General features: G+C 40.4%; 1 protein-coding gene across 1 annotated transcript in view; it reads left to right on the top strand.

Moving 5' to 3' along the window:
* Positions 1-12,003, top strand: part of TRPM6 (transient receptor potential cation channel subfamily M member 6) — an 89,103-nt gene extending 77,100 nt beyond the window's left edge. Inside the window, exons 36-39 of the mRNA XM_086629490.1 lie at positions 434-639; positions 5,367-5,418; positions 10,720-10,826; positions 11,747-12,003. Of these exons, the coding sequence (XP_086485616.1) occupies positions 434-639; positions 5,367-5,418; positions 10,720-10,826; positions 11,747-11,868 (487 nt within the window). The 3' untranslated portion in view covers positions 11,869-12,003. The remainder of the gene's footprint in view (positions 1-433; positions 640-5,366; positions 5,419-10,719; positions 10,827-11,746) is intronic.
* Positions 12,004-14,967: the final 2,964 nt, after the last annotated feature.

Below are 14,967 nucleotides of genomic sequence, written 5' to 3'. Positions count from 1 at the left end.
AGACAGTCTAATGATAGTTAATAAACTTTTTAAGAGGGAAGGTGGACAGCTTTGAACTTTTTCTTTATAACTACATGTGATGGCAAAGTAGGCTTCTTCATAACACCGTTCCTTAGACTTGAGCAAAAATTGCCTTTTATACAATGAACATAAGACAATTTGATATAGCTCATTTACAGTGGGCTGGACTAAATCAGATTATGTTGTTTGTTCATAAACTATACTTTATGATCAAGGGCTTTGTTTTGAGAGTTAACAAACTGAGAAAACCTTTGTGCTGTCCACCATTTGGTACCTCCTGCTGTTGAAAACTCTCCAGCTAGGAAAGACCTGTCCTCCTTTTTGATATATTTGCTTTGCATCATGCTGTGTACTGACTGTGAGGATGTTCATTACCCTGCCAGCTCCTGATAGACAGCATTTCTATCTACAGGTTCCTGGAAGTTTTCCTCGTCTACTGCCATTCAGCAAACCAGTGGCTGACCATTGAGAAGTACATGACTGGCGAGTTTCGGAAATACAACAACAACAATGGGGACGAGATTACTCCCAGCAGCTTGCTGGAAGAGCTGATGCTGGCCTTCTCTCACTGGACCTACGTGTACACCCGTGGGGAGCTCCTTGTCCTGGATTTGCAAGGTGACTGCTAGCATAGGATGACTGTTGGAAAGCCAATGAGAAGCATTTCTTTCAAAAGAGAATTTATTACTGCAGAATAGGCCAAATTCTGTTCTCATTTACATACTGGCAAAGCTCAGGAAACCCCTGAATATCTGTTGTGCGGCGCTGATAAATGAGTATCCACAGAAACATTCTGGATTAATGTAGGTGTAATGGGAAAATAATTTGGCTTCAGGCATATCTGGGCTGAGTGGGCAAAAGAGCAGGTAGATAAAGCGTGTAGGAGCATTTCTGCCAGCTCCAAAAAACCACTCCACAGTTAAGGTATTTTTTTTTTATTAAGATTTATAAATAATACAGAGATTCAAGAGTACCTAGGTATATATGCACACTTAATGTATGTGTATATCTGTCAGAAGAGGGTGAACTGCTATCTGTATTTTTTTATTTTTCATATTAATAAATCTGTAAGCAGTTTACATAAGCTGCAAGCCTGAATGCTATTCACAAAGTCTAGTGACTCCTTCAAAGAGCATGTGATCACTTTACTGTACATGTGTAAGTGGGAACATGGCATATTTTAAAGAGATAAAACAGTTGACAATGTTCAGAAGATGAACAGCACCCATCAAACAGTATAAACACTATTGTTTGTCATTTCTGTCAAGGGAAATGTGTGTGCCTAGACAGAGACTTAACATATTTACATTTTACAGCATCCAGAAGCTGTGAATTACAAAAAGACATGCTTATTATGCAAAATAAACCTATAATTCCATCTTTGCCTTCATTTGGTTTTAGCTGCACATGAAAAAAATACAGAAAGTGTGTCTTCACCATAGCCTACTAGCATTTGTCCGAAGTTTGCTTGGGTTTATTATACAACTCTTGACAGTTCCAGACCAACTGTGTTGGCTCAAACATGGAGAATTTAAACATCTATGTAAATCTCATCAAGACTGGAGCTTCAGTTTCCATCTTAAACAAACTGAAATCTGCTCTAGTTTTGGCCTCGTGTTTATCTTGTAGTTGTCTAATGTGGAGTTTAGGAAAAGTGCAAGGACTGCACTCCCCTTGGAGTTCTAATAGGATTAAACTTTATTACCATTTACTATATAATACCAAGGCCATCTCTGCATACATATGCACTGCATTTTGTCTAATTTACATCAGCTGAAATGACCTTCATTGAAAAGTGTTGCAATTTGAGGGTGTTTCAATCACGTTATGCTATTTCCATACTCTTTACTAGCATTTGTTGCAGTATATAAACTTACCGTCAGCAGCCTATTGAAATAAAAATAATTGCAAATCATATGATCACGGACTTTTTTCATTAGTGTAAAAGCACAGCAACTTCTCAGATATAAGAAAAGATCTTTTGGGTAAAATGCTAATATGTCATCAGTTTGGGGAAATCTGCAACATAGAATCATAAAATCATAGAATAGTTAGGGTTGGAAGGGACCTCAAAGATCATCTAGTTCCAAACCCCCTGCCATGGGCAGGGACACCCTCTACTGCACCAGGTTGCTCAAAGCCTCATTCAACCTGGCCTCGAACACTTCCAGGGATAGGACATCTACAACTTCTCTGGGCAACATGTTCCAGTGCCTCACTACACTCAGAGTGAAAAATTTCTTCCTTATATCTAATCTAAATCTACCTTCTTTCAGATTAAATCCATTGCCCCTTGTCTTATCACCATATACCCTTGTAAAAAGCCGCTCTCCAGCTTTCCTGTAGGTCCCCTTCAGGTAGTGGAAGACTGCTATAAGATCACCCTGGAGCCTTCTCTTCTCCAGGCTGAACAATTCCAACTCTCTCAACCTGTCTTCATAGCAGAGGAGCTCCAGCCCCCAGATCATCTTCGCGGCCATCCTCTGGACCAGCAGCTCCATGTCCTTCTTGTGCTGAGGACTCCAGAGCTGAACGCAGTATTCCAGGTGGTTTCTCACGAGAGCAGAGCAGAGGGGCAGAATCACTTCCCTCGACCTGCTGGCCATGCTCCTTTTGATGCAGCCCAGGATACGGTTGGCTTTCTGCGCTGCCAGTGCGCATTGCCGGCTTGTGTTGAGCTTCTCACCCACCAGCACTCCCAAGTCCTTTTTCTCCGGGCTGCTCTCAATCCATTCTCTGCCCAGCCAGTACTTGTGCTTGGGATTGCCCCGACTCACGTAAAGGACCTTGCACTTGGCCTTGTTGAACTTCATGAGGTTCTCACAGGCCCACCTCTCCAGCCTGTCAAGGTCCCTCTGGATGGCATCCCTTCCCTCCAGCGTGTCCACCACACCACACAACTTGGTGTCATCTGCAAACTTGCTGAGGGTGCACTCGATCCCACTGTCCCTGTCGCCTACAAAGATGTTAAACAGCACCGGCCCCAGTACTGACCCCTGAGGAACACCACTCGTCACTGGTCTCCACTTGACTGGACATCGAGCCGTTGATCACAACTCTTTGAGTGCGACCATCCAGCCAATTCCTTATCCACCGAGTGGTCCATCTGTCAAATTCATGTCTCTCCAGTTTAGAGACAAGGATGTTGTGTGGGACAGTATCAAATGCTTTGGATAAGTCCAGGTAGGCGATGTCAGTTGCTCTTGCCTTATCCATCAATGCTGTAACCTCATTATAGAAGGCCACCAAATTTGTCAGGCAGGATTTGCCCTTAGTGAAGCCGTGTTGACTGTCACCCATCACCCCCTTATTTTCCATGTGCCTTAACATAGTCACCAGGAGGATCTGCTCCATGATCTTGCTGGGCACAGAGGTGAGACTGACTGGCTTGTAATTCCCTGGGTCTTCTTATTTTCCCTTTCTAAAGATGGGGGCTATGTTTCCCCTTTTCCAGTTGATGGGAACTTCACTAGACTGCCATGACTTCTGAAATACGATGGATAGTGGCTTAGCAACTTCATCCGCCATTTCCCTCAGGACCCACGGATGCACCTCATCAGGACCCATGGACTTGTGCACCTTCAGGTTCCTTAGATGGTCTGGAACCTGATTTTCTACAGTGGGCCGTTCTTCATTCTCCCAGTCCCTGCCTTTGCCTTCTGTGACTTGGGCTGTGCAGCTGGAGCTCTTGCCAGTGAAGACTGAGGCAAAGAAGTCATTGAGAACCTCAGCCTTCTCCATATCCCCGGTAGCCAGGTCCCCTGTTTCCTTCCGGAGAGGGCCTACATTTTCCCTAGATCTCTTTTTATCACTGACATATCTATAGAAGTTTTTCTTGTTGCCCTTGATGTCCCTGGCCGGATTTAACTCTATCAGGGCTTTAGCTTTCCTAACCTGATCTCTGATTGCTCGGACAATTTCTCCGTATTCTTCTCAGGCTACCTGTCCTTGCTTCCACTCTTTGTAGGCCTTCTTTTTGTGTCCGAGTTGGTCCAGGAGCTCCTTGTTCATCCATGCAGGCCTCCTGATGTTCCTCCCTGCCTTCCTCTTTGTTGGGATGCACCACTCCTGAGCTTGGAGGAGGTGATCCTTGAATATTATCCAGCTTTCTTGTGCCCCTCTTCCCTCCAGGTCTTCATCCCCTTCTACTCTACCAAGGAGGTCCCTCAAGAGGCTGAAGTCTGCTCTCCTGAAATCCAAAATAGTGAGCCTGCTGTGCACCCTCCTTGCTTCCCTAAGTATCTTGAATTCCACCATTTCATGATCGCTGCAGCCAAGGCTGTCCTTGAGCGTCACGTTCCTCACCGGCCCCTCCTGTTGGTGAGAATAAGGTCCAGCAAAGCACCTCTCCTCATTGGTTCCTCTACCACTTGGAGAAGGAAGTTATCATCCATGCATTCCAACAGCCTCCTGGATTGCCTATGCCCTGCTGTGTTGTCCTTCCAACAGATATCGGGGTGGTTGAAGTCCCCCATAAGGACCAGGGCTCGTGAATGTGAGGCTGCTCTTATCTGTCTGTAGAGAGCCTCATCCACTCGATGTTCCTGGTCAAGTGGTCTGTAGCAGACCCCCACTATAATGTCACCTGTCCCTGCCCTCCCTTTAATCCTGACCCATAAGCTCTCAGTTGGCTCCTCATCCGCCCCCAGGTGCAGCTCCATGCACTCCAGCTGGTCTTTGACATAGAAAGCAACCCCTCCTCCTCTTCTGCCCTGCCTAAATCCTTCCATTCTGACATTCCAGTCATAGGATTCATCCCACCACATCCCCATGATGCCAATAAGATCATATTCCTGCAGGCATGCTTATACATAAGTATCAGCATTCAGATATCATGATGAAATTACTTAATATGCTTCCATGGCCACCCAGAAGAAAAAAGGGATAACGGACCCGAGCATTTGCAAATCATGAAGGTGTGGCTTGTTGTGTTTGTTGCCTTGATGAGAACGTGTATCTGAGAGTAGATCTATTGACATCAGTAAGATCCACATTGATTAATACCTTTACTCCCACTTAAATAGCAGTCTTACGGTTGGTTAGTTATATTTTGCTTAGTTAAGCTTCAGCGTAATATTTAGTGCATTTGCGTAAGCCTTCTGTCTACATATAAATAAACCTCAAAGCAGCCGAAGTCAGACTGTGAGAAAAACTCTATGCGTTTGTCAATACTTAATAGATTTTTATACTCATGGCGTTTTCTTTTTAACTCATGACCACTTTAACTGTGACACTTTATGATCTGCAAAGAAAAGAAAATGGATGATTACATTTTTTTTTTGAGTGCCAGATTATGAAATTGTGACTACCTTTCCTTGTAACACGCAATGTTAATTTTGTTGTAGGTGTAGGGGAAAACCTTACAGATCCGTCTGTGATTAAACCTGAAGACAAAAAGTAAGTTTCTTTCTGATGAAATTATCATTCACTTCAGATGTCTTCCCAACAGCCTGTATATTTAGGGTGCTTTTTGTGTTTTGTGTGAGAGATTTAAGTATTTTTTTGCATAATGTTTGGGTTAAATGAAGGTATGATGGCAATGGAAAGACTACGTCCTCTGCTGTGCTTTGGAAGACTGTGGACATGGGGGGCTGTAAGTGTCCCAGCTCCCAACATGTGGTGAGCAGTGTATGAGAGGTGAGGAGAGTCTGTGTTGCTGTGCTGGGAGCGCAGGAGTCTTCCAGGGCTGTGCAGCGAGAGCAGGGATGGGAAACAGAAGACCCTGTAAGACTCTTGACAAATTTGCACTGGAGGAGGCCATCAGTAACTTCAGTGTGGCAATCTGGTTTCCACTACTTGGTGGGACACTGTTTCATAGAGTGTATGAGACCACAATGGCTTAAGAGGATGAGGAGAGGGCCTCTGGATCTCTTATCTTTCTGATAGGTCCTAGTGGTGCCTTTAAGCATACTGCATGTTACAGTCTCAGAGGAGATGGTAAATCATGTGTGGAAAGTTACGAAAACCAGAGAGACTACACAGACGTACCAGTCTGTCTTCATGCATCAAATTTCAGAATCAGAACCGTGTCCGTTCTCCCATCCTGTGACCTTGCTCCTCGCTGGTATTTGCCGTAGCAAGAGGAGAAGCAGTGGTGTTGATGGTTGCTGTCTTGCAGGGTCCTGTTCTCTGCGGAGTCTTCCCAAACCCAGCTGTGCCCTGGCATCCCTGCCCCTCCACTGTCTTGTGCTCAGCTTGGCTCCCACTAACATGTCATGTTAGTGAAGGGGTGTCTGATGTTTGGAAGGAAGGAAGATATAAATATGAATAGTGTGATTTAATACAAAGGGCAATTAACTGTAAAAATATCAGGCGACTTGCCTAATTCGTAGTTCTGTGACCATTATTAATATTTCATTGATAAGATTAGTAATAAATGACTGTATTAATGTTATATGAATGTTTAATTATGAATGTAGGTGTATTGGCCATATAATATTTATTTTGGAAGCAACATCAAGAATATGCTGAGCACCTCACAGTGACAAAGTCTTTTCCCTAAGTAGGTCATAGGACCATGACAAAAGCACGAAGATAGCTTTTGATAGAGAGGCAGAGAGGTCAATCATGTAGTTGTTCACTAGATTTTAGCAAACATTTTTAAGCTATTGCTACAGATGTATAAAAGTCTGGTTTGCCATTGTTTAAGTGGATTTTTTTTTATATCAGTGGGAGCATAAACTGTAATAGTTATTACTGAAGACTGGGGCCAGTCATCGACCACAGTACTTCACATTGAAACTCAGCTTATCCTCTTTAATTTAGGAATAACATTTATCTACACTGTCTTGAAGCTTATGTTTAGTAGTGTCCTTCTGGATTATTTTTGTCATTAAATAATTTTGTCATGCTTACTAAAATTTGATCACACAGATCTTATTTTCAGAACTTTTTGTTGTTTTGTTTTTTGTCATCTGCAAAACAGTCAAGTCCTAGTTAAAGAGCAAGTGTTGATTAATTAATCAAAACCAGCTTCATTTTCTTATGTTCAGGGAAATCTTCAGAAGAGCGAGTTGTGAAACTATATTGTTTTGATTCAGGGATCTAAAGGAATAAGGCAGTGAAACCGTGGATAGTTTCTGTAAGCAGCTGGCAGATACACAGTTCTAAGAAACACTTTTTAAAATAGTAATAACAATAACAATGTAAAAGCACTGTCTTTGCTCTGACCTTCATTTGCTCACAAGAGAAACATTTCTGGCAGTAGCAAGATCTGTTTTAAGTTTTAATTTGTAGGTAAGGTACTTAATCAAAACCTGGGCACTGCCTCAAAAGTTGCTTTGAGCTCATGTTCTCTTAGAAGCCCAGGAGAAAATAGATGGCATCTGACTGACGGGGCTGATTCAAATTTTAGCACTACTTACAGTTAAATTATTTATGTTTTGCTTCTTTAATTCCATTGATTTAGTGGCTCACGTCATTATCTTGTAATGAGTCTTTTCTTTCATGCATCTTGCATGTTGTCTTGAAATGGACTCTGTAATGGCAAAATGTGACCTCTAGCTCTGTGGTAGTGCATTGTGTCTTGGTTTTATGTACAGTACCAAGACAAAAATAACATATCTGTTTGGAAAGTATGGCTGTTACTGTGACATCTTAGATCCTGAGCTGATGTAAACCAGTGTAAGTTCATGGATATTTAATATCAGTTGAAGATCTGGCTGTATGCACTGCATAGGATCTATGAAGTGATAAAATGATGAGCATATGACATTCAGGAGGAGATTTCCCTCGAAAGCAGAAGTAATCAAGGCCTGGCAGCAAGGTCGTGACACAGTGCAGTCCCTGCCGGCTCCTGTACCGCCCAAACATTGAGAAGAATTGCCTCATAAGCAGTACTCTGGATGCTCTTTTTAGCCTGCATTACTTGTCAAATCCACAACAAAGTCCACGTGGGTGAAGCTGTTGCAGACACTAGGTGCAGAGTGTCTGTAGAGCAGATTCAGAGATGAGGAAAATAGTGGGCTGAGTTTCAAATTGGAAAGAACTGATGCATTAGGCCTGCTGAGAGAGTGAGAAGAAGGGTGCTGACAGTCAAAAATCTCATTACAAACATGTGAAAAGGAGGAGTCAGAGGTGCTAGGTCTCTTACTCTCCCTTTTGAAAGCTCTCAAGCAGATAGTGATGGGCTGAAGGGTTTAGTAACGAGTGGAGACCGTGTTCTCTGAAGCTACTCATTAGCATGTGTTTTGAAGAACAAATCTATTGAATATTTACCAAGCTGTGCACTTCCAGCCAAACAATTAAGAGTTGAATTGCTGTCATGAGACAAAACATCTGCATGAACTGAACTTCTACTGTAGAAACCTGCACAGGTGGACTGGAAACTAAATCTACAAAACCATACTGCATAAATGACTTGGGCACCTCCCTGGAAAGGTGCTACTTGCCATGAAGCCCCCCACAGTCTTTTACCTTACATCAGTGAAGCCCCGTAAATGTCTTACTATCTGCTTTGAGCATTTGTAGCTCTGGACTATAAGGAGGACTCTTTGCATCAGCACAGTCTGTGTTACCTGCCTGCCAGCCAGGACCAGTCCAGTACAATCTGGTAGGCATTTATGGAGCATAACTATTAGGTAAGGTTCTGCACAAAAGGAGGCACATGTTTTATTTTTTTAAGCCCATTAACTCCCATTAATATGTCTTCTTGGAAAGCTAGGCTCAGTACTTTTCTCTCCTTGGAGACAAAATCAGACTTTGAATAACTAGGAGAGTGACCTTGTTTGTGAAATATTTCTAGGGTTAGAAGTGACCTGAAGAGTTCAGCTGCTGCTTCTTCTGCACTAGGTCATTACTAACTCTACAGGTCTTGTACAGACAAGTCTTAAGGTCTTCCAAGGATGAAAAACTTAAAAACTTTCCCAGAGCATCTGTTTTCAGTGGTTTGCTATCATTACTGTCTGAAAGATGTTTCCTGATTTCCTTCTTGAAACATTTCTTTCTGGTCTTTTCTACTGTCGACATAGAGAAAAAAATTTCAACAAGCTCAAAGATAGTCACCATCTTCTCCTTCAATTTCTTTTTTTTTTTTTCCTTTTTAGGCTACTCCCTAATCTTTTCTTGGATATCATGATTTCTAGACTGCTGCTCATTCTTCTTATTTTCCCAATTTATCCTCATATTTTTTGAAATAGTTTTCCAAATTTAAATGCAGTATTCCTCTTGAACCATTGCCTGTGCTGGGCAGAGAGGAAAGATAACTTCACATATGTTGCAGACAGTATCACTGTTTATCTCACAACAGTGTGAGAAAATTATCAGTCTGTCTTGTGCTATTTGCTGCACTTTGCACAGAATAACAGATCAGAGGAAGTATCAGAGTGGTTCTGTAGCCTTGCAGTTAGTGAAGTCTCTATTTTCTGTGCCTGCTCAAGCAAATACTAAAGTGTGTTCTATTCTTACTGGCATTTTACCAGATTATACCAAGGCATGGAAATGGCTATATAGCATCATGTCATTTGAAGTCTATATATGGCACTTAAATAATATTTCACTTCTTGCCTTGTTTGATGTACTAATTTGCAGTAAAGGCTAATTAGACAAGTCCTTCAGATGATCCAGGAGACAGATAGTCTTTAACGTCTGCCAGAAATTAGAGAGTTACTAAGCTTTCTGTAGTAGTTTTGGCTAATCATTGCTTTTCTCCTGTATGAAAGAGGAGAGTGTCATATTTGAAAACTGCTTTCTTTAGGGAGAATACGTTTTGTTGGTGTGGATTACAGATAGATTTGGGAGAGTTAAAATCTTTTCCTATAGCTTCTCAGAGCTGTAATTGATTTCAGATTTTAAAATGTGTTGTTTCCACTCTGCATATCATTAAAACAAAATACTAGCATTCATAAAGTTTCTTTGGAAGTGTTTCTTGTGTGCTGTGTTCCGTGATGTCTAGAATGTCAATTAAATTCTTGAGAAAAATGGTGGAGCGATATTAAAATTAATGAACACTGATCTTTCAGACTACATTAAGAATCTGTTGTAATTATGTGGTACTTCTAATACATGTGTGGATGTAGCTTGCTTCTATTTGTAATTGTGTCAGCTTCATTCGGAATATGCAATACACTTCCACAAATGGATCCCCTAGTAACGTTGCTGAATTGGCCTGAGTGCAGAAGCATGGAAATGAGCATAGGAAGAAGCCAATAAATTTTAAAGCCTTACTTGTCAGCAGTGTACTACGTTTTTTTTTTCTGTGCTGCATGTTGATGTGACTAGGGCTCTGCTTGATTTTGGCTTTCTGTTCTTAAGTAAGGTAAAAGTAAGTCCGTGCTAGCTATGGTTTGTGCCCAGGTGCCTACCATCAAAACTGGAACCAAACCATTTGCTTGATGGGAAGGAGCAGTGGCTGCAACAGAGTCGCTCAGATTCTGGTGTGTGTTGTATAAATGTCGCTGTGCCCAAATTTTCTTTGAGCGTTTTAATAGGAACTGCTGGGTGTGTCCTGTCTCCCTTTAGAGCATCTTTGAGATAGGGCAGGAAGGAAAAGTAGTGTGGGATATATGTAGGCTAATACTTTACCAGAATTGGCAGTTTTCTTGTCCCAGAGTTAAGAAACTTGTGATACATGCTAAGCTCTGATTGTCTTTATACACAGGGCTAACATCTCTGATTTAAAAAATAGAAAACATTGTCATCTCCCTCCCCTACAATTGTTTTATTTTGAGTTAATTGATTATTTAATAATATTTCTTTTAGATCTGGAAAGACGGTATTTGGACCAGCAAACCTCGGAGAAGGTGCAATAAGAAACTTCATCACAAAGCATCGTTGTAACTCTTGCTGTAGAAGGCTGAAACTTCCTGGTATGCAAAGTAAAGATCAATTTTTAATCTATGTGTAACTTTTTAAGTGCAAGGAAGTAAAGGCCTAGGCATGCTATAAAGACGAGAACCTAAATTCTGTTGAGCTCAAAGATTGTGGCAGGCACACTTTTCTCTGTGAAAAGGTGGGTATGAGAATATTGCTCTTTTGCCCAGCAACTGTGTAAAGACTGGAGCTTATCAACCTGATGTTAGCATTCAGCATGAAAACCACCCATTAATTTTTTTCGTTTGCTTTGCAAAATGGTAACTCGTTTTTCCAGAGTCATCACTGTGGGTAACATCAGCAATAATTTTTAGAATGAGCAAGAGTAACGATCTGAAAATTGGGAATGCGTTAGCTGGGGAAGAACTTGCTGGAGGTTTCCTGGCCCTGGGATAGAGTCCTATAGCCTATCCAGCCCATACTTCTGCTTACTTGAATTGCCTGTTGTTCATGTTAGATTAGATGGAATGTGCTTCCGTTTGATGTGGGCAGATTTAAAAGACCCAAAGCCAAAATTATGGCTATTCTGGGTGAATTTCTACCCACTTGTTTTTTTCTAGGGGAAAACTCCTTCCTTTCAGTGCCTGCATGGAGTAGTAATTGCTGTTTGATTCTGAAACAGAAACTGCAACGTTATTGTTTTTGATTATTTGTGTCTGTGGCAGCTGGAGATAATAGATGGGAAAATCAGCTGAATGAATACAGTCAGGGAAGCTTCATTCATATCAGCTTGCATCATTTTGGGTCCCCTCAGGGCTCTCATCCCCCTGGCTCTGATTTGTCCCACTGCAGATTTTCTTCCTCCTGGAAACAGCTAACAGGCTGCCACCAGTCACTGGGCTGGACTCTGCCTGGGGTGTACGTACTTTTCAAACGTGTATTTGGCTGCGTTGTTGAATTTGTTTTCTTGCCATAGATTTGAGAAGAAATGACTGCACACTGGAAAGGGTCAGTCCAGCCTTCAAAATAGAAATGGAGACAAGCACCAGAGGAGCTGACGATCCGGACGAGCCTTTGGAGTATGACACGCGGCTGTGAGCAGAGCCCATGTGTTTGCGTGCTCGAAAACCTGCCCCTTATCACTGCCGTGGGTCAGTCCAAAAGAACAAAACACAGGTGCCTGAGTGCAGCATCTGTCTGCCCTGAACACACCCTATAGGGAAGGAATAAAAAAAAATAAATCTTTATTTGCTGCCCTTCTGTGCTCTTGTGCTAGCCTTTCTTGTACAGTTCAGTGATTTGCCAGGAGCAGGTCACCCTTTAGCTGGATGAACTGTCTCATCAGTGTTTTGTTTTTGTTTTTGTTTTTTAAAAAAAATGTGGATTATGGTTCCAGACTGTGCTTTCTTAGGAAAATGACTGTGACAAGCATATTTCAAAGAAGGAGTGATTTGATGTTTCTCTGTCTGCTCTTTAGTAAATAACTCAATGTATGCACATGTGCAAATCATTCATTTTCAGAGCCAGAGCCCACACAGCCCCATGTTCACTTTTCCCTGGGCATAGGGGGCTCTCCAGGAAATTGCAGAAATATGACTTCTCTTTGTTGTTGATTTGGATGCAGAGACAAACCAAGAACGTATGAGTAATGAATGAGCGATTTAAACAGTAGTTATTGATGTAGCAGGTAGACTGAAAAATTTTGTGGGAGCTTCACCTTGTATTCTTTTCACATAGCAAGAGCAAGTTGAACAATGAAGCGTTAGATTATTTGATCCACATTTTGAGTTGATGAAATTCATATATCTATAATCTTTAATACAAACATAAAAAAATAACTTTGAACATGATTCAACTTTTAACCAGGACCAGCCTTTCTTTATAATATTTTAGCTTCAGAATGTTTAAAGGTTGTAATTGGCACCAAAGATTTCAGAAGTCACGAAGAATTAAATGTTGCATTTGGTATTTAACTTGTTGTCAATATCAGGCTGTACATAGGACTTTTGTCTGACAGTGGTGCAATTATATGTATACTTTTGCAGCATCTGCATCTCTTTTTATTGATGTCATCTGATTTCGGTAAAAAATACAAAATACAAAAATCAATCATGTGCAGTGTGATTTTTCTAGAATAAACATTGAAGTGCTCAGCAGAAATATCTCTGATACAACTAGTGTTGTATTACAGATCGCATCTGTCATTAAAGCAACTTTATGTTTTGTATTGAGTAGAAACACCTAACGTTGAAGTGTAAGTAAACAGAAAACTATATACTTGAATAAGAAACAAAATTATATTTCCACCACAGCTGATAGTAAATTTTACTGCATGAAATGGCTATTTGTTATGATCTATCATTCATTTCATATATTTAGAAAATGTCTGTGTGCACATAGGGATTAGAAGTTATATGTTACCAGTTTTTATATTGTTTATGATATTGATGATGGCATTGAAATAATCACCTACACTATGTTCAGCTGAGATGCCTTGAGTTCCCTAAGGCATCCTAAAGAGATTCTTCTTGCTTTTTAGCTTTTTATAAGATCTTTTTTTTTTTGTGGAAAACCTCCACCTTTCTCCCTGTTAGATTATACAATTAATTTTACAAAAAATGTGCTTCGCTTTGGCTTTTTTGCAATCAGTTCAACCTATCAGAAGGCTTAGCTTGTCTGTGAAAGAGATATTGTTTGATTGCATCTCTACAGAATGATGCAGGATTTTGATCCCTTTGCTGGTAAGGTAGTAGCTCTGTTTCCAGTGATTATCATCTTAAAATTTGGCTTTAGGGAGATATGTGTTTACATGCATACGTATATACTTTAAAGACAGAACTTTCTTTAAAGGATCTCTGTTAGCATGCCTTTAAATTCAGTTAAGTTAAATGACACGTAAATACTTCTTTGAAGTCAAGGACAACTTATGTCCTGCCGTGACAATGTTGTTTTTCTCAATTATTGCCATAAATTCTAAACACATACACATAAAGAAAAAATAAATACCACACAAAAAATAAACACCACACCAGGCTGGGCCTGAGTACCTTTTGTTTCTTTTTAAATTTTGAAGATATGCAGAAGTAAGACTTCAGATTCTCTTTTCTTACAGTCCTCCTGTTGTCTTCAAGAGTGAGTGGCTTCTGCATTAACAGCAAAACTTGTGAGAATTCTTACAGTATATAGCTCAGTGTGGGTTCATCTTACTCCTTCTTGTTATGTTCCCATCAAGGTACATACCTTCCCCTCAAATTGAGGATCCTTGCGAGATACTAATCTGTGTTAAAATATAGTTGATATAAACACGTTCGATGTTTAATTTTGCTCAACGTGAAGTATTAATGTGATGAAACAAGAAAAGGAGCATTTGAAATTGTTCCATTGTATTCTTGTATCCTAGCACTAATTTTTCCATGCCTGGAGCTCTAAGTTGAAAAATTTCAGTGATTCTTCTGGTAAATTAATTTTGCCTCACTTTCCTTTTACACTTTTTGGGAGGGCTGATTCACATTTCACTAAACTGTAAATTTGAGTATTTGGGTGAAGACCTTTCCCCCCCCCATCTTTGTCACAGTTCAGTAATAAATGGCAATGAAAATAATTTGAAAAAGTTATTTTTATTTCTTTTGAGTCAGTCCTTGGTGTATTTCTTACCACAAATTCTGTACGTTCTTTAGATTGTCTTTCGATATCTAAATGTTGATTGTCTTTTGATGTCTAAATGTTGGCCTTAGATGGAAGCCCATACCCACAGAAAACATGAAAAAAAAACATCAGCCTTTAATGGACACAGCAGTAAGCCCCATACTAAAACTGTGGTGGATGTGGAATGAAAGATATGCAGGACATGGCTCTTTCTCCAGCTGCTCGACAACTACTGTGGAAGAGGAAATCTTGTGTTTCAAACCGTAGAGTTTTCAGATTATTAGTTTCAGCATTTGCTTTTGCTTAAAAGCACATTCAGGAATTTATTTTGTACTTCTGGTGGGTTCAGGAAAAATAATCCTGCTTCTTTTGCTCAAATAAGCCAAGCAGTAAAGTTATGAAAAAAAAATTGAAGCCAAAGTATTTATAAACTCGTATTCTAATATGAGCTTAAAAGAAGCTTACTTAGGAATTCAGTTGAGATTACTCAAAGCAAAATGTGTTTCCAGCAGCTACTGCTTTGGAGATGTAGCTTAAATATATGAAAAATAT

This window comes from Tauraco erythrolophus, chromosome Z, assembly GCF_009769465.1.
Source record: "Tauraco erythrolophus isolate bTauEry1 chromosome Z, bTauEry1.pri, whole genome shotgun sequence".
In the NCBI taxonomy this organism is placed as follows: domain Eukaryota; kingdom Metazoa; phylum Chordata; class Aves; order Musophagiformes; family Musophagidae; genus Tauraco; species Tauraco erythrolophus.
The sequence above is the reverse complement of the archived record's forward strand: the minus strand, read 5'-3'. Positions and strand labels throughout refer to the sequence as shown.